The sequence below is a fragment of the Bolinopsis microptera genome, chromosome 5 (assembly GCF_026151205.1).
Source record: "Bolinopsis microptera isolate Bmic1 chromosome 5, MBARI_Bmic_1.0, whole genome shotgun sequence".
NCBI lineage: Eukaryota > Metazoa > Ctenophora > Tentaculata > Lobata > Bolinopsidae > Bolinopsis > Bolinopsis microptera.
Window position 1 is genome coordinate 6,166,298 of NC_087076.1, and position 23,614 is coordinate 6,189,911.

General features: G+C 40.7%; 1 protein-coding gene across 1 annotated transcript in view; it reads right to left on the reverse strand.

Moving 5' to 3' along the window:
- LOC134815388 (inositol 1,4,5-trisphosphate receptor type 1-like) overlaps positions 1–23,614 on the reverse strand; it is a 185,585-nt gene that overhangs the window by 40,991 nt on the left and 120,980 nt on the right. Inside the window, exons 23-32 of the mRNA XM_063823921.1 lie at positions 22,416–22,615; positions 3,808–3,862; positions 3,527–3,692; positions 3,282–3,390; positions 2,968–3,128; positions 2,717–2,860; positions 2,476–2,596; positions 2,000–2,202; positions 1,370–1,539; positions 399–531 (exon numbers count right to left, since the gene is read on the reverse strand). Coding sequence (XP_063679991.1) covers positions 399–531; positions 1,370–1,539; positions 2,000–2,202; positions 2,476–2,596; positions 2,717–2,860; positions 2,968–3,128; positions 3,282–3,390; positions 3,527–3,692; positions 3,808–3,862; positions 22,416–22,615 — 1,462 coding nt within the window. The remainder of the gene's footprint in view (positions 1–398; positions 532–1,369; positions 1,540–1,999; positions 2,203–2,475; positions 2,597–2,716; positions 2,861–2,967; positions 3,129–3,281; positions 3,391–3,526; positions 3,693–3,807; positions 3,863–22,415; positions 22,616–23,614) is intronic.

Here is a 23,614-nt window from a genome sequence, read left to right on the forward strand (position 1 = left end):
TAATTTTAATCTCCAAGTTTATTGAGTCAAAAATATTCATTAGTGAAATATTATTTCGTCTGTTGGGTGTTAACTGTTAATTAAGCTACGTCAGGGGAGTAGTCAGACGTATTATGTTAGAAATAAGGTGCAAGCTCAGCACGGAGGAACACCCTCCGTGATTATGCCAGAACCTCCAAAAATTAAAAAGAATCATCGAATGGGCCGTGTCCTGAAAGCTCTTCAGTGTACACCATGACCTGTTATAGCATTGAACGAAAGGGGAAAATGTGGTCCTTACATCCTGACAAAAAACTTCAAAGATCATACTTATCAATCAATTGAAAAAAGAAAAACATGGTTCGCCTCACCTGCACCAGAAACCAGAACTATCAAAAAATAATCACACATAATTTTACCTCAGTATCAACGTAGCAGTGGTTGAGGAAGTTAACATATGCTATCTTGATCTCAGGAATGCAGTCCTGGTGGGTCGCTATGTGGACTATCTCGTCCAGTGGTAGGAGGGAGTGACACTTTATCTCGGTGTACCTGGAATATTAGAACACTCACAATTTGAGCACATTTGCAGTGTAGAGCGTTATTGACGAACTGGATCTTAACATAAGCGATCAACGTAACTAAATGTCAGTAATATTGCACTCCATCTTCAGACTCCAGACTCACTCCATTAGCAATGTAACGCTCGGCTACTGTGTGACAATTACAAGGGTCAGCATTTTGGCCAGTTTCGAAACACCTTTCAGTCATCCTCATGCAGTATAGATTATAGAATTTGTTAAATTTCAAACAAAGAAGGATGCTGACCCCTCTGACCTGCTGGTTGATAAAAAGCCATTTTTAAGGAACGTTCTAGAATAAAACATAACCGCCCTTGATATAATATGTCCATTGTCAAACAATTAATACAGTGCCGCCTACACATAAACCTGCAGTAAATTTGGTTAAGTGCAGAATACAGCAGCCCTACAAGCGTCCCTTAAAGTACCCAAACTGAACTGAGTTCGGTGGACGGCTGTACTATAGCTACACTTCTACATACTTTCAACACATTTACTCAGTAATCCGTGTGAACTTGCTACACTTCTACATACTTTCAACACATTAACTCAGCAATCCGTGTGAACTTGCTCGATTTGTCACTCACTGGCTACAAAAACCAATACACTGCACTTTAAAAAGTTGCCCGCCTAACAAGCCAGTGCCCTTCTTTATCCGACTTAAATAAAATCACCGAATAGGGGCTAGCACAGAATAACATCACCGAATGGGGGCTAGCACAGAATGTTCGGCCAGGTTTTAGCACAACACGTGGCACTCCTTAAATTGACATATAACCCTACGTAACATGAACATTGATAATACTCACACATTCTTGCCCTCAGTACAGGCGCTGAGAAGGTGTACCAGCTGAATGTGGTAGTGGAGGGGAGAGTGAGGAGTTGGGTGTTCCCGGTAATCCGTCATCAGCTGGACAAGCTGGTTAAAACTCTGTCGGTCGTTGTAGAGCAACATGACCTCTTCACCCGCTTGTAACAGCTGGATGGAATGCTTGTTAAACAATGGGGTATTTCAATATTGTCAGTTAATAATTGTGTTAAATGAATGTTAATTGACAGTTTTGTTACTTGTTGGTGTTTTTAAATATGCACTATGCAGTGTTACAGGGGGAGACTTGAGGCTAATATTGTTAAGGGGTTGACAATAATAGCCTTGGCTAATGACTACAAAAGGGAAGGTTTCATTGAAACTTTAAAGGTTTAACAAGACCTTTGGCAGAAGAAAGAGACTCGAATATAACTTCGCACTTCGCGGAAGTGACCAATGAAATACGCTAATCGCTTTCAACTATACCAAACGCAAAAACTAAAATCCTTAACGCTTTATAATCAAATTCTATGCGTAATGTTGTCAACTTCAACTATAAGTTGAGATAACCACAAAAGAGAACAGTCACATTATATCAAATTTGAAATAATCAGTAAAAACCATCCTTTACCTCCTGCATGACAATGTCCTGGCACTTCCTCAAGAACTGTCCCTCACTCTTAACCACAGTCTGAAGGAACACCAGGTACTCCACGTGCAGACCGTCACTCTCTATACACCGCACGTAGTGCTGTATTATAGTGTCCGTCACACACAGACACAGCTGCACGTTGTCTTTGAAGATTGCTGTGGCGGTCACTGCCTCGTTTACTCCTGGGAGTGGGGTGGGGTGTCAGTTTTGGGTTCAGATATTGAACTTAGGAAATTAGAACTTATTGTCGGTGCTCTACCTAAGATTTGGTGATTTTAGAGAAGTCAGCGATCTACGCACTACTTGAAGAGTGACAAGAATTTTACATACAGAACTTTTACAGAGTCAGTAAACGCCACGATAAACAAAAACTTAAGATTTGTAACGTTCAACACAAGCATGTTTACATAATGAAAAATTAATTAAAAATAAGCAAAAAACTGAATCCCACAAACCAGGCACTAAGAATCTCTCTACATTAATGTGGAGGATAGCCTGGTTCTGGGGGTTGTTCCGCACGAACGCCTGTAGGAAGTAGTGGGCATGTGACATCACATCCTGCATGTTCGGGTCCTTCTGCGGGGTACACGTTATTAACAGAGTCTTCATTGGGGTGTTAGTGGGGGGGGGGGGGGGGTACTGGGTTATAAATACTTTAATAACAAAGTAAAAAAGTAGCTGGCGGGATGCTCTTACTTCGTCGTGAGGTACTTGTAAGAGGTCGAGGACGGCTTGGTGTGCCCCCAGATTCTTCAACAACCTCTGTTCGTGTTTCTGATGTTTGACATTCTTACCGTCCTTGTCCCTTTGTTCGCACAGGTCGGTGAGGCGCTTCAGCAGCTGCAATTATAAAATGTTACCAGAAATTACACGATTGAAATTTATTTACTTTGAGTTAATAAGCTCCACAGTTTTTAAATTTGAAATTTAAAGTATAAGATTGGAACCTGTATGATCTGCTGGAAGTTCTTCTCATAGGGGGCATCTCTGGAGGAAGAGTCCAGATCAATGCTCCACTCAGAGGCAGCTATAGACGTTGCATCACCGCTTTTGCTCGCACCCAGGGAGGTTTCCGCGTGTGCTGACTCCCCTTTTGGTCCCTTTCCACCTGGCACAAACATTTGTTTAGTAATGACTTCGGAGATTGGGTTTCGGTGACAAAACTGAGCAGTTGGAGGATAATCTGTTGACTTCAGGTTGAGGCTTTATAACAGCTATCTGGTATTTAACAAATAGCTCAAGATTAAAGTTTTCAACGTACCAACGTAGACCCAAAGTTCGCTCTTTTCCACCATAAGCCGCAATTTATCAAGATCGGTTCTGATTTGAGTGTAATTCTCTACATCGCTCTGTGATACCAGCAGTTGTACCTGACAAACATTTTACGTTACAAAATAAAAATAAAAATCTCGGGAAAAAAAGAGGGATATTATTATTAAGAACATGACTAACAATGACAGCCAGGAGGTTCACTAGTGGTTCACATTCTCTCCACCTAATTGTTACCTGTTTAAAAGCCTGGAGGACCTCCTGTCTCTGGGAGAAGTGTCTGAGGAGAAGTTGGAGAGCCCCGGACACCAGGTCCAGGTAGTCGTGCATCGCCAGATGAAGGAGGACCCGGAGGAAGGTTTTACCCTGGCATCCGTCCAGATCTAACTCGGGACAGTTCTCACTGGTGGAGACGCGGGTTTAGTTTAGGGAAACAGAGTGGACCGTTCAGAAGATACTAGAAACGAAAAACATCTGATTATAGAAACCATTGTACTTTTATTGTACACATTACTTACCTTTCGAATATCTTTTCGGCTTCTGGAATTATGGAACTCATACCAATGTCGAACGCTGAAAAAAAGAACTTGTTACTCATAAAGAAAATACAATTTGCGAAGTATTATCATGAACCTACTTTACATTCAAAAATTGTGAAGACTGAGGTATAAACACAATGTTTCAGCTTCTTAGTCCAGACACCAGGGTCGCTGTGTTAATAGTTCACGATTCAAGAAGAGTAGATGATAATTGGGATCGTTGATGGTCACCAGGAATCGTCCGTGTGAAGATTGCTTATTGAATTTAAAATAATTGAGCTTATGCCAAATTTAATTTTGGAAATTATAAGTTGGTGGTGTCTTCTTTTCGTATAGAATGGAATAAGATGTTTCTTGAAACTTTTCTTGTCAATTCAAATTTAATGATTTCAGAACAACATCGAACAAGAAAAACATGTCAGACATTTTGCCAATTAATCATAATATAATCACGAAATTATTTTTTAACTAAGTTCAAATCATCAAACATCACGGTAGTTTGTGTGCGTGTTAAGTTGTACCAAAGATATTTAAATCAAAAGCTTTTAATCCTGTAATTTCTAAAAAAATTAAAAAATTATGCATCTTTTATTTTTTCAATATTCGTTTCAAATTGGGTTCTTGTGAACGTGCCTGAATCGCTCATCACCATCACTTGTACTTGTTCAACAAAGTCAACTGTATTAACCATCTTCGGAGATTCAGAACCATGTTGAGATATTTCAACTTCGTGGCTTGAAGAAATTGAATTTTCATCAATAACTGCAACCACAAGGTTGGGAACTTTAGATTTCCCTTTAGAAGCCCTGTTCCGCAACTTGTCAACCAATGGAACCGGTTTAACAGGTACACTGCGAGGAAGTGTCTGCATTGGGATTGAATCTCCTGTAGACTGGTTAGACATCGCAAGAGTTGTATTCAAAGTGGCTTGTCCTGGTCTAGGTCTACGCCTGAATCTTACGCACATTTTTGATAAAAGGTCACCAACAGTGGTGTCATACAACAGAGGGTTTATGACGGAGTTAATTGGAAGGATGAGGGTCGAAAAGAACGGATAGAGGTTGGAGAGCTCCAAAACTTTGGTGTAGTGAAGAACGCAAATCAGAATGAGAGGGATCCAGCAACAAAAAGTCTGTCAGGATTATGAGCGAAATCTTTCGTTGCAGCTTTTGATTTCTTTTCTGCATGTCTTTGTTTCCAACATTGTTCGAAACACTTTTCGTAGATTGAGCAGAGAAGAAGTGAATGAAAATGTAAGAAACAGTGATGATGACAAAGCACATGAAATTGAATCCAAGGATGGCCCAGATGAAGCTTGCTTGTGGATCGTCGTTGTCAGCAAAAAACTTGAAAAGACAAACGCCGTCATTGCCATAAAAGTGCTGTTTCTTTCCAACCACATCAGAATAAGAGCTGAACATATCACGGACTAAAGGTCTTATTTTGTCCCAGCTGGCCCATTTGTCAGGCCAGGTCTGAACACTAAAATATTCACTCAAAATGGCCAGATGTTCTTTTATGTTCGGAGCACCAATGAACAAGGGAACGTCTTCATAGTACAAACCATTCACGAAGAAATCTTCGAACATATCAAATAACGGTGCCACCGCGATGAGTATTGAAATGGTAATAATCCCGATGACAAGGGCCAGCAGCTTCATCCGCGTTTTCATCGACAAATGGCGAGGTGCAAAGACGGATCGTATGCCAAGAAGTCGAGAAATGCTGAGAACAGTCATTGATATGAGCGATATTTCAGATCCGAAAGAGCTCATCACACCTAGGGTTGCACACTGCCAGCTCGTTAACCAGGCAAACTCAGACTTACAATACATTAGCCTGTCATTGTTCAGCCTGTATTGTGTACTGATCACACCTATAGCCACTAGATAAATTCCCATCAAGAAGTCCCCACTGAGATGAAAAATATCAGCAATTTGTTCATCATCGCAGCTGCAGATTTAGTTCCCTCTGAATTCATAGATAGATTTTACGATGATGACAAAGTTTGCAAGGCAGGCCAAAACGCCAATAATCCATGAAATTATGATGAGATATATTTGGTCCACTATGTCCTTAGTGCATTCGTCGTTACATTCATCACTCAGGTCAAGGCAGTCTGGACGACCGTCACATTTACTAGATCTCGGAACGAAATCTCCATTACGGCACTGGAAATTGTTGTTACAAATTTCTTCGTCCGATTCGTCGCCGCAGTCATTGACCAGGTTGCAAACTTTACTGTACTCGACACAGAAACCGTTATCGCAACGAAAAAAGTTGTTCTGCACATGCACGTTACCTTTCTTCGAGACGATAAACGCTTTGGATGTGGTAAGTAAGTCATTATTCAAAGCCATAACATGGCTAATCGTAGGAGTGTCTTCAATATTAGAGCAGGATGTTGGGTCTCCAAGCGGTGTCAGTGGGCAAGGTGACTTGACACACTGGTCACTACAGCTGAGGTAAACGTAAAGTTCACCAAACACGCTCCCACAGTCTATCCCTCCGATCTCGGTCGGCGTATAGTCTCCTGACTCACACCTAGAAGAGGAAACGGATGAGCAAACTCCTCTTCAACACACCCACCTTTTAAGAAATTCAAATCCCTGAGTCCTGGCAAACAGTAACTGAGGTCCTTAGTATTATTTTCATCTTCATGAACCTTTGAGAAAACCACAGCCACATTTCTTGATACCTCGCATATACGATTTTCATTCCCGCAGCTCTCTATTCTATCACACACATAGGACAAATCAATGTAAGTTCCAGACGCGAAACACTTGAACGAAGCGAGGTCCCGGGCAGCGCAATCTTTCTCTTTTTGTACCCGCCGCATCTCATTACCAGTGCCACAGGTTTTGGGAAAATTAACGTCAACCTCATCACTGCCATCCTCACAGTCCTCTACACCATCAAAGACCCAACTGTAGGGAATCATACGGTCCCGATACCCTTTGCCAATGAATTTCCTTCTGCAAGTGAACTGTGAAGTCATCTTCTTGCAGAGCATCCTGTTTTCATCCGCGCTCCCATTACAGTCGTCGATACCGTCACAATTTTGATGCTTGTGGATTGTGCATTTTGATTCAGGTGAATCGCACAACTTATCAACGCCGTCATCACACAGCGGTGGCATCGTTAAACTGCGATCAGTACACACGAAATGAGAGGACACAGTAACAGGCTGGGCCTTTTTAGAGCACTGTAAAACCTGGAGTGTCATATCTGCGCAGTTGTATTGCGAATGGAAATCATCTTATCACATACTTTTCCAAACAGTTCACTTTCGACAGAACATCTGTTTAATTCATTCAAACCTATCTTTTGATCTGTATTTGAATGTTTTGATCTGTGGCAAGAGTCGAATTGGTCACCCTCATCCAGGCAGTCCAGTTCATCATCACCATGGAGGCAATCCATAACACCGTCACAAATCCAAGTGGGGGGCACCACTCTCGAAACAGATCTGACCTCCAATGATCCTTCAGAGAAAGCATAAGGGTGGTCACACTTTGTGCCGTACTGATAGTCATTGCAGTCACTTTCATCGTCACACCAAGCACAATCACACACATTGTTGCACTTGTCATCTTCTTTGTAATGTATTGACCCGGAATTGTAGCACAGTATTTCATCAGTCTCAGAGGAGTCTTCACAGTCAGTCTCATCCACTTCAGAATTGTCACAATCAAGTTTTCCGTTGCAGCGGGTGGATAAGATCATTGCGTTTCCACTTTTGACCTCAAAGCCTGCCTGACAGACATAAGAACTGCAAGAGATATTGCTGCTAACAAAGATTTCTTCATTCTCACAGCCCAAAGGCCGATGACCACACACCTGATAAAAGGAAGGGTCATTTTTACAGAAATCCGAGAAACGAGTTGAATGACAACTGGTCTCCAAAACACTGTAGTACAGGTCACTCCTCGGACATCGGTACACCAGCTTCGTAGGCACGTCTGGGTGTTTGCATTGTGTTTTCAGGTAGCCATTCAAGTGGATATCTTCGCAATTATCTGCATTATAGCCACACCAAAGGTTGACTGCCTCTTCTTCTTTGCAGTCATGATTTCTGTAGTTGTACGAGGGGCAATCTACATCCACTCCAGGATTGCACTCGACATCGTCCAACAGGAAAACGTATCCCTCTTTCAAAGTCGCGTCTGATATAAACGGTTCATACATGTTGTTGGAAAATGCATCAACTTTATGAAAGCCCATGTACCGGCAAATAGAGTCGGCCGTTTCCAAAGACATATCATCATCACAGACAATTCCCATCCTGGATTTGGTCTCGGACTCAGGTGAGTTCTCCCACCGCAATTCCGCAACTAGCAGACCAGCAGCCATAGAGAAGTCCTGAGTTGACTTAGCGTGAACGTCAGACATGAGGTGAAAGTGCAAAGTGTGCTCCTGATCATTATAACCACACCTCAGAAGTATATCTTGGTCGTGAGAACAGATGCTGGGTTCTCTAACTATGTAGTCACATGAGGAGTTCTCAAAGCACCTGACTTCATCAATTATGATTTTTGTGTCGATGAAATCATTTCCATCGTTAAAATGGATCAATCCTACGTTGAGTTCAAAGCCTACGAAGTAATCGTATCCCATTTTTTTGCACAGAACATCTCCTGACGACACATTAAAGTTTTTTCCACAGATTGTGCCAGACATTTTAGCTCCTTCCAGAATGTAACTCCCGGACAAGACACCGTAGTATTCAACTAGATCCATTTCATCATCTCTCAGTGTGTAAGAAACTTCCAAGGGAAGCCGCTCGTGATAGCACTTAGTTGTGAACATGCTGACTTTTTCCCCACATTTCTCGAAGTTGGTAGAGCAATCTTCTAATCTTGAGTTAACTGATGGACAAGCAAAAGTCGTAAAGCAGTTGTCAAGTAGGAAGTTTGGAATATATTTTGAATCGAATCCATCTGTATCCAACGCTCCTGAGTATCCTAACGATTTGCAGGCTATATAAGCGAATATTTCTATGGAGTCCACGTTTAGAGTTTCCCTATCGCCAACGACAAAATTCTGATGTTCACCAATATAGTTTCCATTAAAATCATGATTCGTCACCATCTGTATCAGTGACCGCTGAGATTCTTGGCCTGGCGTTTGAATGATGCCTTCTTTTTCATCATACATTTTCAACTCGTGATGGTGTTTAGTACAGACGATCTTTAGTTTAAGTTTAGGGTGATAATTATCTCCTGATGGTAGATCAAAAGTACACAAGTCTAGAGATTCTGATCCTTTTGAGCAATCGTAAGACATAGCTACCACTTCATAACTGTTAGCATACTCTCGCTCATAATCAACAGAAGAGTGTAAAGGTATATCATCAAACCCAGAGAATGCTTTGCAAAGGGATTTAGCAGTATCAATGGCAGTATAATCATTGGCTAAATAAAAGCCACCATTCTTGTTCTCCGTCACTTTTCCATCTGGTGCTAAGATGCTGTAAGAAATGGTCGGCCTAATTTCAACTTGCCAGGGTGAAATTTGATTAAACCTGTCATTTCGTACATTAACATTTAAAAGATTGGTGGAACAGTTAACTTTTATACCAGAGCATATGTCCGCTGACACAGGATACTGAAGATCGTACCCACAGCGTTCACTTCCTGTTGCTTCAGAGCACCGTGATGAAATCATCACCCAGTCCACAGCAGAGATATTATATACAATCGTATATTCTGTAAACCCTCTTTCAAAGCCAATTTGTTTACAAGCTGTGGAAATCACATCATCATCATGATCACTGCTAAGTAAGGCTGTTAAAGATACCGGACCAGTCCCATTTCTGAACGTCACCTGAAGAACACCAGACAAACTTGGTACTGCAGCAGATTCGAGACCGTGATCCCAGAAGCTGAACTCAAGTTCAGGGTCATGACAAAGCAATTTGATAGCACCTGATTCACACTCCGTAATATATCTTATGGTACATCCACCTTCTCCTGAGCAACCAGACAAATCAGCCCACAGTTGAAATCCTTCCATGCCTCCGGTCACTATTTCGTATTGATTTTCAGAGCTAAAAAAGCCGAACCACTCACAGAATGTATGAATCACCTTTTCATCACCAGTTGTAGTTGTACTGCAGATTGGAATGTGTAGGGAGGTATTCTCAAAATCACGATAAGCCGAAACGAACATGATACCGTTATTATTCACCTCCACTGAGTCGGAGTAAAGATAGAGTTTTGTAGGAATGAGCTCGGGTAAACAATCTAGGAAGTATGCATATGGGCAGGTTAGATCGTTCGATCGCTGAAACCGGCAGTAGTTCTCCTCCATGTCACAGAGAATTTGTGAAACATTTCCCTTCGCTGTCATTGATTTAATAACATTTTGATAGGGACCTTTAGCAGAAGTATCAATTGCACTTAGCCCGTAGCCAGTGCTTAATCCCATGAGATCACAGAAATAGTTTGCAAAATCTCTTGCCACAGAATCATCATGTGGCGCACAAACCAGTCCAATCACTTCCTCGGAGTAGTTGATAACCATCAGACCATTATATGATGCCAGGCCTCCTTCTTTATCTACAAGGCCGAGTGGTCCAGTCTTTTCCTTCATGCATTCAACGTAATATACGTAAGTTAATACAGTTTCGATGAAATTGAACGTGCAGTTGGATTGAGAGGTGCATTCATCAAATTCGAGGATACCATTTTCTTCGTATAAGTTGTGATCATCCAGTTCACTGAGGAAAACCTTTCTCTGCTTATACGCTTTTGGGTACCCTAACGAGAAGCAAACACGATCAGCATCTGAAACTGAATCCAATCGAACAGCCCAGAGTGAATTGTTACTTTTTCCTTCATAAAGAATAGCCTGAACGTAACCAAAATGGGAATCTGTGGGTTGTACAGTGTTATCCGTAAGTCTAAAAACCAATCCGGAACACACCAAAAAAACATCTTCAGAGTGATCACAATCATGGTTGGTCGTGTAATGGCATTCTGAGAATGTAGGTACACGGTCAATGCTCAGCTTGGGGCACTGAACTTCATCCAGTACAATGTCATACTCATGATTCTGCTCTGGACTGGGTGTTCCTCTGTTAGGTGTAGTTGTACGGTGATAGTTTGTAGAAGGCTTTTTTGTAGGGGTCTTTCTTGTTGAACGTCTCAATGTAGAACTGGAATCATCATAAAGGATATTATCGTTTATGCTGGGGATATCGAAAGTTGAGGGCGCCTCTGTAATAGATGTGGCACGGCGTGCGCGCCCGTAACTTGTGGCACGGCGTGCGCGCCTGTAACTTCCTACTTCACTGTACCACCTTGTGTTGTAAGATGCAGAGTAAAAGAATCCCATCTCCTGGCAAATTATGTTGGCAGCTGAATCTGTGAAGGAATCATCACACACCGTTCCAGTTTTGTTTCCATTACTTTCGGAGTTGTGGAGTGTAGCTAACAACAGGCCATGGTTTACAATTCCACTGTGCGATTCGTTGCCGTCGAGCGAAAATTGAATCGAAAGTTTGGGATCGGTCGAGTTGTCTGAAGAGGTGCAGTTCAAAACCAATATTTGCTCTATTGGGCAGTTGCCAAAAGTGACTTCACATTCACTGAGCCGAGTGGCAAAGCTTGGGTCACACTTAATGTTAGAGATGAATATGATGTGTTTCAAAGAGTCAACAAAAAAGTTGTCTAAGAAGTCTTGTTCAAAAATGGATCCTAAGTTGGTGTAGGAATCAGAACCACAAAAAATACCAGTAGCTGTCCATGTATCAACTCCAGAACAAATTAAAATAGTCTCAGGTTCGTCATCGTTCAGGGGTGAGAATTGTTTGTTCCCTTTGTTAACACCAACAGCAATCTCCCAGTCCTTTAATACTTCCTCATCTTTAAACGATTCTGCTACATTTTGTGTCACGAATTCAATGTCTTTCTCTAAATCTACACATGACAGCAGCTGTACATACTGAACACTACAACTGGTAAAGCTGACATCTTCATAACAATAACTGTCATCATTAAAATCAACACCACTGCAGGGCTTTGCGTTGAAGACAGAAGTTTTAGCTAACATCCCAAGAGTCGAATATGCACTTCTTGGATCGTCTCCCAGCGTTGCATAAGCAGCAACCGCATCAAAATTATTATACTTGCAGATTCCATTCAACTTCTCTTTCGAGAGGACCTCATTGCAGACGAGACCGTGCTTCGTGAGACCATCTTCGTCCTTGTATTGAACAGTAACAGCAAACAAGGGAGAAATTTCCAGATAATCCGAATCGTCTTCAAAGTCAAAGATTGGGAAAATGCTGAAGAAAAAAGAGTCCTTATACATTGCCCTGCTGCACTTGATCTTTAAAAAGTGGCGCAAATTGCAGGCACTTTCGTTGGATTCATCGAAGAAGCTGTAAACATCTAAAGAAAATCCGCCACCGTCAAATCCAACATGTTTCTGGAACTCGATAGGTATGCAGATACTAGTCTGAGAAATATCTTCAGTTAGGGTGACAAATGATATTGAATCCAAATCCATATACTCAAACTTGCTACAAAGTATTGTGTCAATTCCCATGGAAGAGATTGCAGCTGTAATTGTCTCGATATCGTCATTGTTTATACTGTTTGCACCATTTATGTAGGGATAAAGGATCTGATCAGCAACAGGGCCGTTCTCCAGCACCAAGATTCCCTCACCATCCACATAACCTTCCAAACTTTTCAAGTTCCAATCAAACAAAGAAGCCCATTTCTCTGTGCTAGCACTGCAAGTCACGATAAAGAATCCCATGCAAACCTCTTTGTCATCAAGACGGTCAGCCCTGCACCTGTAGTCAACTTCGGAGCAGGAAACTTTGTAAAAGAAAGAAAAATGCAGCTCTGCGCCCTCTTGCCCATAAGAAGGTTGAAAAGATTCAACTTTGCTGTATCCTAATTCTGTGCATGCTGCCACTCCTATGAGTATGTCACTGTGACTATAAGACTTTGGATCAAAGCAAGCAATACCATGTTCTTCTTCATCTTCGGTAACGGACACTGTTATCATCCCACGTACAATGAGATCTGTAAGCTCAACTGGTATATGGTCATTTTCTCCTTCTACTTCATCAAGACCAAAATGAACAGCTGGGTCTTCAGGAATGCAAATCAGGACCATGTCGTAGAAGTGATCGTGCTGGTAAGAGAACAAGTCTTCTCCGATATAAATGGAACACGTTGTGTCAATGCACCTGACAGGATGTGCAGTTAGGACTCGAAGTTTGTTCACGAACTCAAAATCATTTCTTCCGCGTGCAGGTTCAGCAGCTAGGAAACCTTTAGGGTTTCCAGCACCAACACACATACCATAATTTTGGTATTTTCCTAGCGGATCCCAAAGGATGGTTCCTTCGACTTCAAAAAACAACTCCGTGTTTGTAAGCGCCATTGTTCCTATGAGAATCCCATAGGAAGAGTCAGAGGTGGTAGTTGTATGATTTAGAGAGGTGGTGTTTACAGAGCTTATCTGGATACTCACTTCAACCTCACCATCCAGTCCTCTGATGCCAATCTGGGAATCATAAACACACTCCATGACCACATCCTGGCTGTGAGCGCATGCTGTGTTCCTCTTTACCAGACACTGGTCAAAGGACCGTGAGTACACCTGGCACTGCACTTGCTCATACAACACCCTGACGTCTAGCAGCTTCAGTTGGGCTGTGTGCCAGAACCCCATGTTAGCCTTGAACCCTGATGCCATGTGGAAGTCGAGCTCTCGGCACACGATATCCGCTGCATGGAGATCGAATTCATCAGCACATACTGTACCGAAAGCCTGGTCATCCTGACCGGGGTTCTCCACCACCACCAATAGCCCGTGTCTTACATCGCCTCCTGGAGTCTTGGTGTTCCTTCCCTGGTTGTCCCATAACTCAAACTTGTATTCAGCTGCTTGAGTTAACTTTAAGGTGAGGTGGAGAGTTGCCCAAATCAGAGCAGTGAAAAAGCCTGAGAGTTCACTCTTCCTTGACATTTTTCTTCACTAGAATTCTTTGATCATTGTAGCTGCAACGATAAGCAAGTTTACTTCAGCAATGATGATTGTGATTCAAAGGCAAATATATACAAAGAGTGCTATTATTTAAAGTTTCTCAATCATGTAATGTATCTCAAACGGGAAATGTAATAGGAGAGTCGGAAGATAAATACGACTAGTAACTTTGTCACTGAGAAACTTGTGATATTCAAGCATAAAACCACAACAACAATTCCAATCAAACAACAGTTCCAAATAATGTACGATGCATATTCTGGTTCCAAACCTTACGACAAAATACTGATATTGTCACAACTATAAGTATATTTTCTAGGTGCGTCTACTTAATGTTAAGGGTGGAGATATTGTCACAACTATATTCTCTAGGTGCGTCTACTTAATGTTAAGGGTGGAGATATTGTCACAACTATATTTTCTAGGTGCGTCTACTTAATGTTAAGGGTGGAGATATTGTCACAACTGTATTCTCTAGTTACGATTACTCAGTAAATTAAATAAATGTAAATTAAACCTTATTATATATAAAGCGAGACTGACACAATGACAATAACTTTAACACGATTTTTCCGCGAAAACCGTGAGAGATATCTGATATAATATTGTTGAAACTTTTTCGGCTGGGTCGAATGCTTTTATGACCACGGTCTTTTGACCAGTATGAAGAAATGAAAAATGTACCAAGAAAAATATGTCAAAATCACTAAATAAATAAGTATCGTTGTTTCTTGACACCGCTTTAGATTTAAATGGGTTCCTGCTAAAACTTTACTTTTATATAAAGCTCAAGTCAACGAAAACTATTTCTGGCCTGACGCCATGGCAAATTTCGCTTTTTGCTGTATCATGATACAGACTTCTGGATAGGTGAAACATAACCGCAATTAAAATATTAATTGTGAAGAAAATTAAGCATCAACTTTTAGAGATCCTTATATTTTGAGTTCTTTACACAATGACAAAGACGTTCGGTAAAATGGGTAAATTATCTTCTGGAGCAATGGCGAAACGAATGCTCCGATACCCCCGCTATGTCGACAAAGATTTCTTGCAAATGGATTAAGAATTATATAATTACTTCAGTTACGGACAAGAAATGGATTCGGTAATTAAAGAAAATGAGTTGTTTCGATTCTGTCCTCACTATAAAATATTCTATAATCAGGACAAATAGTCACGGTTGAGTAAAAATAGCAGCTGCCAGTGCCCTAATCATAAAATATATTGAAATCAGAAGATTTAGTCATGTTCTGTAAATGATAACAGCTGCCTTCATCATAGTACATGACGTACTAAAATCAAAAGAAAAAGCCCTCTCATGAACATATTGTTTTGATTCTGTCCTCACTATAAAATATTCTATAATCAGGACAAATAGCCACTGTTAATTACAAAATAGCAGCTGCTGGTGCCCTAATCATAAAATATATTAAAATCAGAAGAAATAGTCATGTTCAGTAAATGATAACGTTGCCTTCATCATAACCTGTAACCACAGGACCCATCCTAGGTATCTAGGATCTAACCGAATCAACCATCGTTGACTCTCCCTGTATCCTAATCTAATCTAGATGACCCAAATCAACCATCGCTGATTCTCCCTATAACGACATGCCCCAATCCGTGCTCACCAGGATCCAACCGTAACTGGTCCTGGTCTCTTCTGGTCAGTCATCAATGACCCTCTATCGAATAGGGCAAACTCAATCTGACCTTTTTGACCTTTCCACCGGACCTTATATAATGTTCAGTTCCTAGTTCTACCTACCGCCCCTCCCTTCGAGAAGGTTCCTGATACCCAGGTGTTACTTAGGTGTTACTTAGGTGTTACCCAGGTGTTACTCAATTAATCCAGATTTTGAGCCTCACCAAAACTCAACCAACTTTACTTGGTCAACCCTGCTCGCATATTAATATGCCCTTATTAACATACCACGCAGCTTGCTACAAACCAAGTCTAGACTCTAGACCTCCCGAGAAACGCGGCCCCTTGCTCCGATCCTAACTGGAGGATTGGTTACACATCGGAGGATGAGTCACACCTATGCTGGCTTCCAGAAGAATTATTCTATCAATTGCTAAGATTATAAATCTATAATATAAAACTTAACTTATCTTCATCAATAATAGTAATACTACAAATAGTCACGGCTTACTAAATTGTGATATATGCCTATAATTATGTAATTATATAATTATATAATTATGTAATTATTTAATTATATGATTACAACTGTGTTTTTATCTAGCAAAAGGGCTCTACTAGCTGTTGCTAGGAGCATTATTATATATTATAATTATAGGGTAAAACTGCTTCCCCAGCTGAGAAGTTATGAGCAAAAACTGTTTTGTGTTTTGGTCATGTGAATTGTGAAATGCCAACTTCTGATAACTGTAAAAAACAGTAAAAAGTGTGCAATTTCTTTCATTAAGACAATTTACTAAAATATAGAACAAATTTTGATCTACACTTTTTTGATGTGGTACATTTTAATCTAATCAGCTAATATTCTATTCGTAAAGTTTTGAATAACCAATTCCTAGACAACATATTATACGCGTATTAGAAAGTTGTTGTTGCGTTTTATTCTCTTATCAATGAACAAACCTAAATAATGAGAACTTATCATGTTCTTTAAATATAATATATTCAGCGTTCTACTGGTATGTCAGATGAATATTAGAATGTTGTTACGTACTTATTGTAACAAGTGGTACCACATTACGCTCTACTCGACAAACCATGTAGCAGGAAAATTTCAAGCCAAATTATTCACCAGCTCAAGACCGAACACGAACAGTAAAGCACGCTGATGAAAAAAAAGAAAAAAAAACAATAGACTGCTCCTTAAATCATCGCCTCCCTAATTGTCTCCTTAATTAGCACTTGCTCCAGTACTGAGCACATGGCTATCGGTTACAGCTGATGAGCTGGGCTTTAAAGGATTATATGTAGACAGTAAACAAATGCTAATGTGCGGGGTAATTGTGAGAACAATGACTACGTCTTCGTGGAGGAGGGGTAGTCCTCAGATCTTGAGTAAACATGCATCACTACTCAGGGGGGGGGGGGGGGCAGTCCTCAGATCTTGAGTAAACATGCATCACCATTCAGGATAAGTTTTATTCTACTGAAATAAGCTCAATTTAAGGGACAATTAAGGGACTGTCACGCGTTGAATTGATGGATATCATTGCGTAAGAGTTAAGACTGGCACGAAATAAGCCACTAATCAACCAGCGGTACAACAGCTGGCCTTTTCCATATAAAACACCTTCATAACATTAAATTAACTTCAGTGAATACGAGCCATGCAGGAAACAAAGAAAAAGGCGTCCGGTGTGAAGCTCTCTGACACGTGAAACCTGTGAAAGCACACCACATGTCCAGTGTGAAGCTCTGAAAACCAGTGAAAGTAAACCATATGTTCGGAAACAAACTTCATCTCGTCTACACTTTTCTCGTGTGAAATCATTAGGCGGTATGTAATGAACTGGTCCAAGCGAGAACGACAGTTGAGAGTTTAGAAGGGTCATAAATGTGTCGTTTCAGAGAAGAGACGAAACTTAGGATACTTGAGCTGGTCCGTGGTCGATCTCAATGGGTATAGGACACTGCGGCGGAAGTCACTGCGGCGGTGTACAGTCCGGCGGAGGACGGTACAGCGGAGGACGGTACGGCGGTACTTTCCAAAAAGGTTGGACGGTACGGCGGATCACATGACACCCACTTTACTTTGGACAGTAAGGCGGCACTAAAAACTGTACCTATAAGACAGACCTAGCACTGCTAATATAACAAAATCGACTAGCTTTAAAAAGATATATTTTCATCTTCGTTACTTCGAAATTAATTTTAATTAAAATTAAATTGGATAAAGTTTGATATATACATTGTGATTGCTAAGAACAGTTCTTGTTCCACTTTCTGGTTCGTATCAGATCGCGTCTGGTCTGCACAACTGTGGTTAAGCGAGTGCATGATGAGCTTGTTACGGTGAGATCTCATATCACTGCGCCGAGATGCAATGGGTAATAACAAGGGCATGAGAACACGTCACGAGGGATCGCATCCAGGAATCTGATCAACCGTAGCCAAGAAGAGAGGTTGCTCAGTGAAACGTAGATAATGATAGAGGCAAACAGTATATAAAGCGGATCAAAGTTGAGGAGAGTATCTCATTAGCACTACCATCTCCAGTACTGCAACACTACAACAGCAACAACGATGTTCGATGAAGATATTAGATACGGCGAAGGTGGTCAGAGGGAGAACTGCTAACAGTTCCAAAGATAGAAAGCCGACTCTGGATGGACGACAGGCTTGGAGGTGCGTGAAGAAGAACGACAGATGCAAGGGACGACTCTACACCCTCAACGGATCCCTGGTGTCAGTCACCCAGCCTCACAACCACAGTGCCGACATAGCTGACTGCGAAGTCCGAGAAACCCTCTCCCAAGTCCACGATCTGGCTGCGACTACGATTACTCAGAACCCCAGAATCTACTGCTCCGTTACTGGCTGGCTGTCCCAGACTGCTCGCTTCCTCCTCCCCAGTGAACAAGCGGTGAAGAAGCAAGCTCAGAGAGCCCGCCGGAACGAGAACCCTGTCCCTACAGCTCCGACGAACCTGGCAGACCTTGAACTGGAGGAGGACGACTGCATGTCTCTGGCTGGCGAACCTATGCTCCAGTTTGATAACAAAGACGACGAGCGACGAGTTATCATCTTTGGGACGGAGAAGAACCTGCGAGCCCTGGAGGACAGCAGCTCTTGGTACGTGGACGCGACCTTCTCCTCTTCTCCTCAGCTCTTTTACCAACTCCTCACCATTCACGCTGAGATGGTCAACTTCAACGAGGACGCTACCTGGGTCTTCCCTTGCATCTACATCCTCCTCACCCACAAGGATACCCCCATCTACAAGGAAGCCTTCGAAGCCCTCGACAGTCTTGGCAACTTCTCTCCAGACAAAATCATGGAGAGAACCCACCGAAGAGGAAGAAAGCTCACAGCGACAAGGACAGGAGGATTCACCGCATCGTGCAGAACTACCACTCTTACGTAGATGATGTCTTGACTTACCTGGATCCGCTCAGAAGTGTTATGTGAATTATTGATTGCTGTAACTTCTTGATAATGATTTGTGGGATTTAGATATTATTGCTAATGCTATTGAGTGTGTCAAGTTATATTAACTTTTTGATTTTCAACAACTCAATATTATCGATTTACATTGTCTGCAAAGCCCTGAATAAAAAAATGAACAACTAAACTAACAAGAATTATACAAAATGATAAAGAGAAAAGAAAAAATAAAACTTATGCGAATCTAGAACAAAACTTAGAAACAAGTTGAATGTGTAAGTTCTGTCTTAGGTACAGTTTCTAGTAGTAGTACCGCCGTACTGTCCAAAGTAAAGTGGGTGTCATGTGATCCGCCGTAACGTCCAACCTTTTTGGAAACTACCGCCGTACCGTCCTCCGCTGTACCGTCCTCTGCTGTACCGTCCACCGCCGCAGTGACTTCCGCCGCAGTGACCGGTTCCCATCTCAATATGACAAGAGGGAGATTAAAGTGGTTAAGATATTCAAGTATGAGAACTTGCAATGAAAGAATTTTCGCAGCTGCATGCACTCACTAGAGTATTCTGTACGCAATCAGGTAACGAATAATACGCAATATTTAAAGCTTAAATCAAGAATTGCGATATTCTGGGAATAAAGCCAGGTGTCTACAATGAAAAGTGAACTTATCCATGTCCTATATTACGAGAAATTTCTGAAATTATTTGCACCTGGCTCTCCGCCTTTACTCCGTAAAGAAGTTAGAGTCAGCTCTTTTTCATTTGAAGAAGAATAAGCCAATTATCTTTTGTTTTAAGTCATATTAAGCAGATGGTCATTTTTATATTGCAGGTCTTCGTTCTTATGAGCTGATACGAATGAAACTGTTTAAAAGTGATCAGAGAATCATATTTGAAGGGGTGTCTTAAAAGTCTCAACCATTCTTAATTAACATATCTCAACATATCTAACATATCTCAACTGCTACAGAAGAGGACACACTCACAGCTTAGGAGCCACTCTCATCTTATTAAACTGTTCCACTGTAACTGTCTGATACCGAGATTAGTAACACTCCTAAGAGGGCTAGATACCGAGATTAGTAACACTCCTAAGAGGGCTAGATACCGAGATTAGTAACACTCCTAAGAGGGCTAGATACCGAGATTAGTAACACTCCTAAGAGGGCTAGATACCGAGATTAGTAACACTCCTAAGAGGGCTAGATACCGAGATTAGTAACACTCCTAAGAGGGCTAGATACCGAGATTAGTAACACTCCTAAGAGGGCTAGATACCGAGATTAGTAACACTCCTAAGAGGGCTAGATACCGAGATTAGTAACACTCCTAAGAGGGCTAGAAGAGATTAGTAACACTCCTAAGAGGGCTAGAAATGTACAAGTTTGTCTGATACCGAGATTAGTAACACTCCTAAGAGGGCTAGAAATGTACAAGTTTGTCTGATACCGAGATTAGTAACACTCCTAAGAGGGCTAGAAATGTACGTGTTTGATGATGTGAAAGCTGGAGTAGACAGCTTTGATGGCATTTTATTGTTTATTAAAGGACGCGTGGAGAGGAAGAGATAAATGAATTTATTTAGGATAAAACGTAAGGAGCATGAGCATAGAGAACTGCTAGGCATCACTCGAGATTCAGCTAGTATTACCCACCTCTATCTTCCGGAAGGGAGGGAAATTTTAGCATAACAATGTCTAATCTAACAATGCTAATTTAACAATGCCTGATTTAGTAATTTGCCCTAATCCCAGGTTGAATATATTATACAGAAAACCGATTAAAGACAAGAGATAGGATGGCACATGCACAGTTTATCACAAAGCAAATATTGTCTATCTAAGTATCCCTTGGTCTAGTTTATAATTACCACGGAGGATGGAAGACTTAAAGGTGATGTCGGTAAAACAATGAGGCCCAAAGTCAACCTGGTCTCCAGCCAAATGACTCCAAATGACTCAGGCTACCCCTGGAGGGTATGGTACTAGATACATGACCTGGAGTATGGTAATGGGAGAGTATGGTACTAGACACATGACCTGGAGTATGGTAATCATACCACAGGTTTACTGTTGGATAATATGTGACCGGTGAGCCAACAAATCACAGTTTGTCTAGACAAAGGAGATAAGGACTCCAGGTGCCACCTAGGTTCACAGATTCGTAAAAAGTGTACTGAGGGGCTTTTGTTGATGTCGTCAGTCGTGGTCTTTTCCTAGGCAGTATATATATGTCTAGCTCGTTTTAAAAATTGCTATTTGATGTGCTCAATTTCAGTTCGGGGGGAACTTAAATTTGCGTCAAAGTTTCCTCATTGAAAAGGAACTGAAACAGTTAGCTAATAAAATAGATCTTACAGATAAAGAACCGTACTTCAAAGATTTACAAACACGCAACACATACACTATACAGAGCTCAATGAAAGGCTCAATAAGAGTATTAATAAATCCTGAACTTAATTCTTTTAATCTGCAATGTGGGAAGCTCCCATTAACCAGTTTGTCTGCGCAAACTGAGCTCTAATGTACCACTAGAATCCAGACAGTTGTAATTGTGTGTAGTCAATGGTTGTTTGTCCGACTCTAATGGGTAGGAAATCTATGACAATTTACAAAAACCTAAAACAGGGTGTCGAGGATTCTTAGGCCTGGAATGTTTCTTCAGGATAACGAAAGATCTGTGTCACAAAAATATAACAACAGGTCTAGCATGTGTAGAAAAAATCTTTAACTGGTAACCTTGTTGCCTATAAAGAGCAATTCTACCTGCACATTCACATTTTTTAATGAGATCGCGCGCAGTGATAACGACTTATTTGTTCAGGAAATAATAAACTTTGGACACGGTTTAAGTGTCAAAGTTTGCCCCCCCCCCCCCCCCCCCCCCAAGTTTATCTGTAGTGTCGTTAGACCATCTGCATTTAGAATGTCTGTATACTCCAAGCCTTTTGGACGATAGTTCTTAGAACTAAGTTGTATGTTTTTGCAATATTTGAACATGAAAATAACAATACCTCCCAATTCTGACGTTTATTGCTTTAAATTAGTTAATTGATAATTGTTTAGTCACATATTCATACCAATTAGTATACGATTAACTTAATATTCTCATTCATGCAACATTTAGACAATGTGACTTATATCGCTTACCAAACGGGTTACTACCATTACTACCATCGCAATCATAAGAATCATCCAATACTTCAGAATCAGTTTCTAGTCCTAATTTTATGAAAAAAGTAATAATAAGATGGTTGCAAAGTGAAGAATTCCAGAAGGTTAAAGTTGAAATTATATTAATGCATATAATGCAAATGGAGGTTCAAACGTTTTAGAAATATAATTTGATAATTTACAGATGATGGCTGACATAAGATAAGAAAGAAATAAACATTACCGCAACAGCGCAACACACAATACATCACACTGCGATACTGCAGTATTCCACGATAAAGAACCCTAACAAAACACGAACAAATCACTAACCAGAGGTTTTCCTATCTCCCCCATTCTCCAGTGCCTCAGATCGCTGATTCCCGGCGAAGTCCCTCTTGAAGATAACCAATAGGGCCGTGATCCTGTAGTCCAGGCGGACGTTCATTATAAACTCTAAGATCTCTATTATCTTTAACTTGGTGTTCATGACGATTACGTCAGATTCCGATTTTGCGCTGCCGCTTCCTTTCCTGGGATTATATTGTGTGAAATTGTTATTTATTTAAAATTTGCAGGATTCTTAAGAGTCAGATATAAACTTGAGGCCAGCAAGGTTTAAGAAGATCAATAGTAGAGCCTCTACTACAATGAGGCCAGCAGGGAAGGTCAATTCATTGTAATCATCAGAGTAATGTCATCAAAAGTTGTTTTCCACTTATCAGCAGAATATCATAAATTATGATTAATTAAACCTTTATAAAATCATGACTGAATCATAACTATAAACCAATTTCCGATAGCATTATAGTTATTAAGTCTCATACTGATTTTTAAAGTTGATAGACTCTGTAAGACTAAAAAGATCAACATCTTACTACTCTTACAAAGCCAGTCGACATATAAAATCATAATTTTAAACTAAATCGTTTGGTTATTATAAAATGACAGATTGTTCAAATCATATATTCATCGTGGTCAAATCATCCTTATTATGTACTAATTATGTGCTAATTTTGCATTTATTCATGAATCATGTCAGCGAAACACAGATCATCACTGGTTCACATCTCACTGACACCTACAATTACAGCAGGAGTTACTGCCATTGACTCACAACCACGCCAGATTACACATTAAACTGAACGGAGAAAACAGAAAAATGAATAAAATATATGCTTTTGCACGATAAGTAGCAGCGTTAACAGTAAAATTGCTAAGTGATTTTCAGCAAAACAAAACTGCGATCCACGGTTTTATCCTCAGCGATCCAGACATCTTGTCTATTTATCTAGACACAGTTTCACACATTTACGGTTCAAATGTTTAAATCAACATAAAACGCAGATAATGATGTAATGTAATGCTTTAAGATGAATACGGTCAAATGCTTTATCTTCAAATGGGGCTTCGAAGCAGCTGGCTCAGCAGATGGCACGTGTCAAGTTCTCTCTCCCTCTGTGTGAATGGAACACAAGATAAATATAAACAATTAAATGCAGCAACTGAGTAGAGCAGTGAAATGGGGCTGG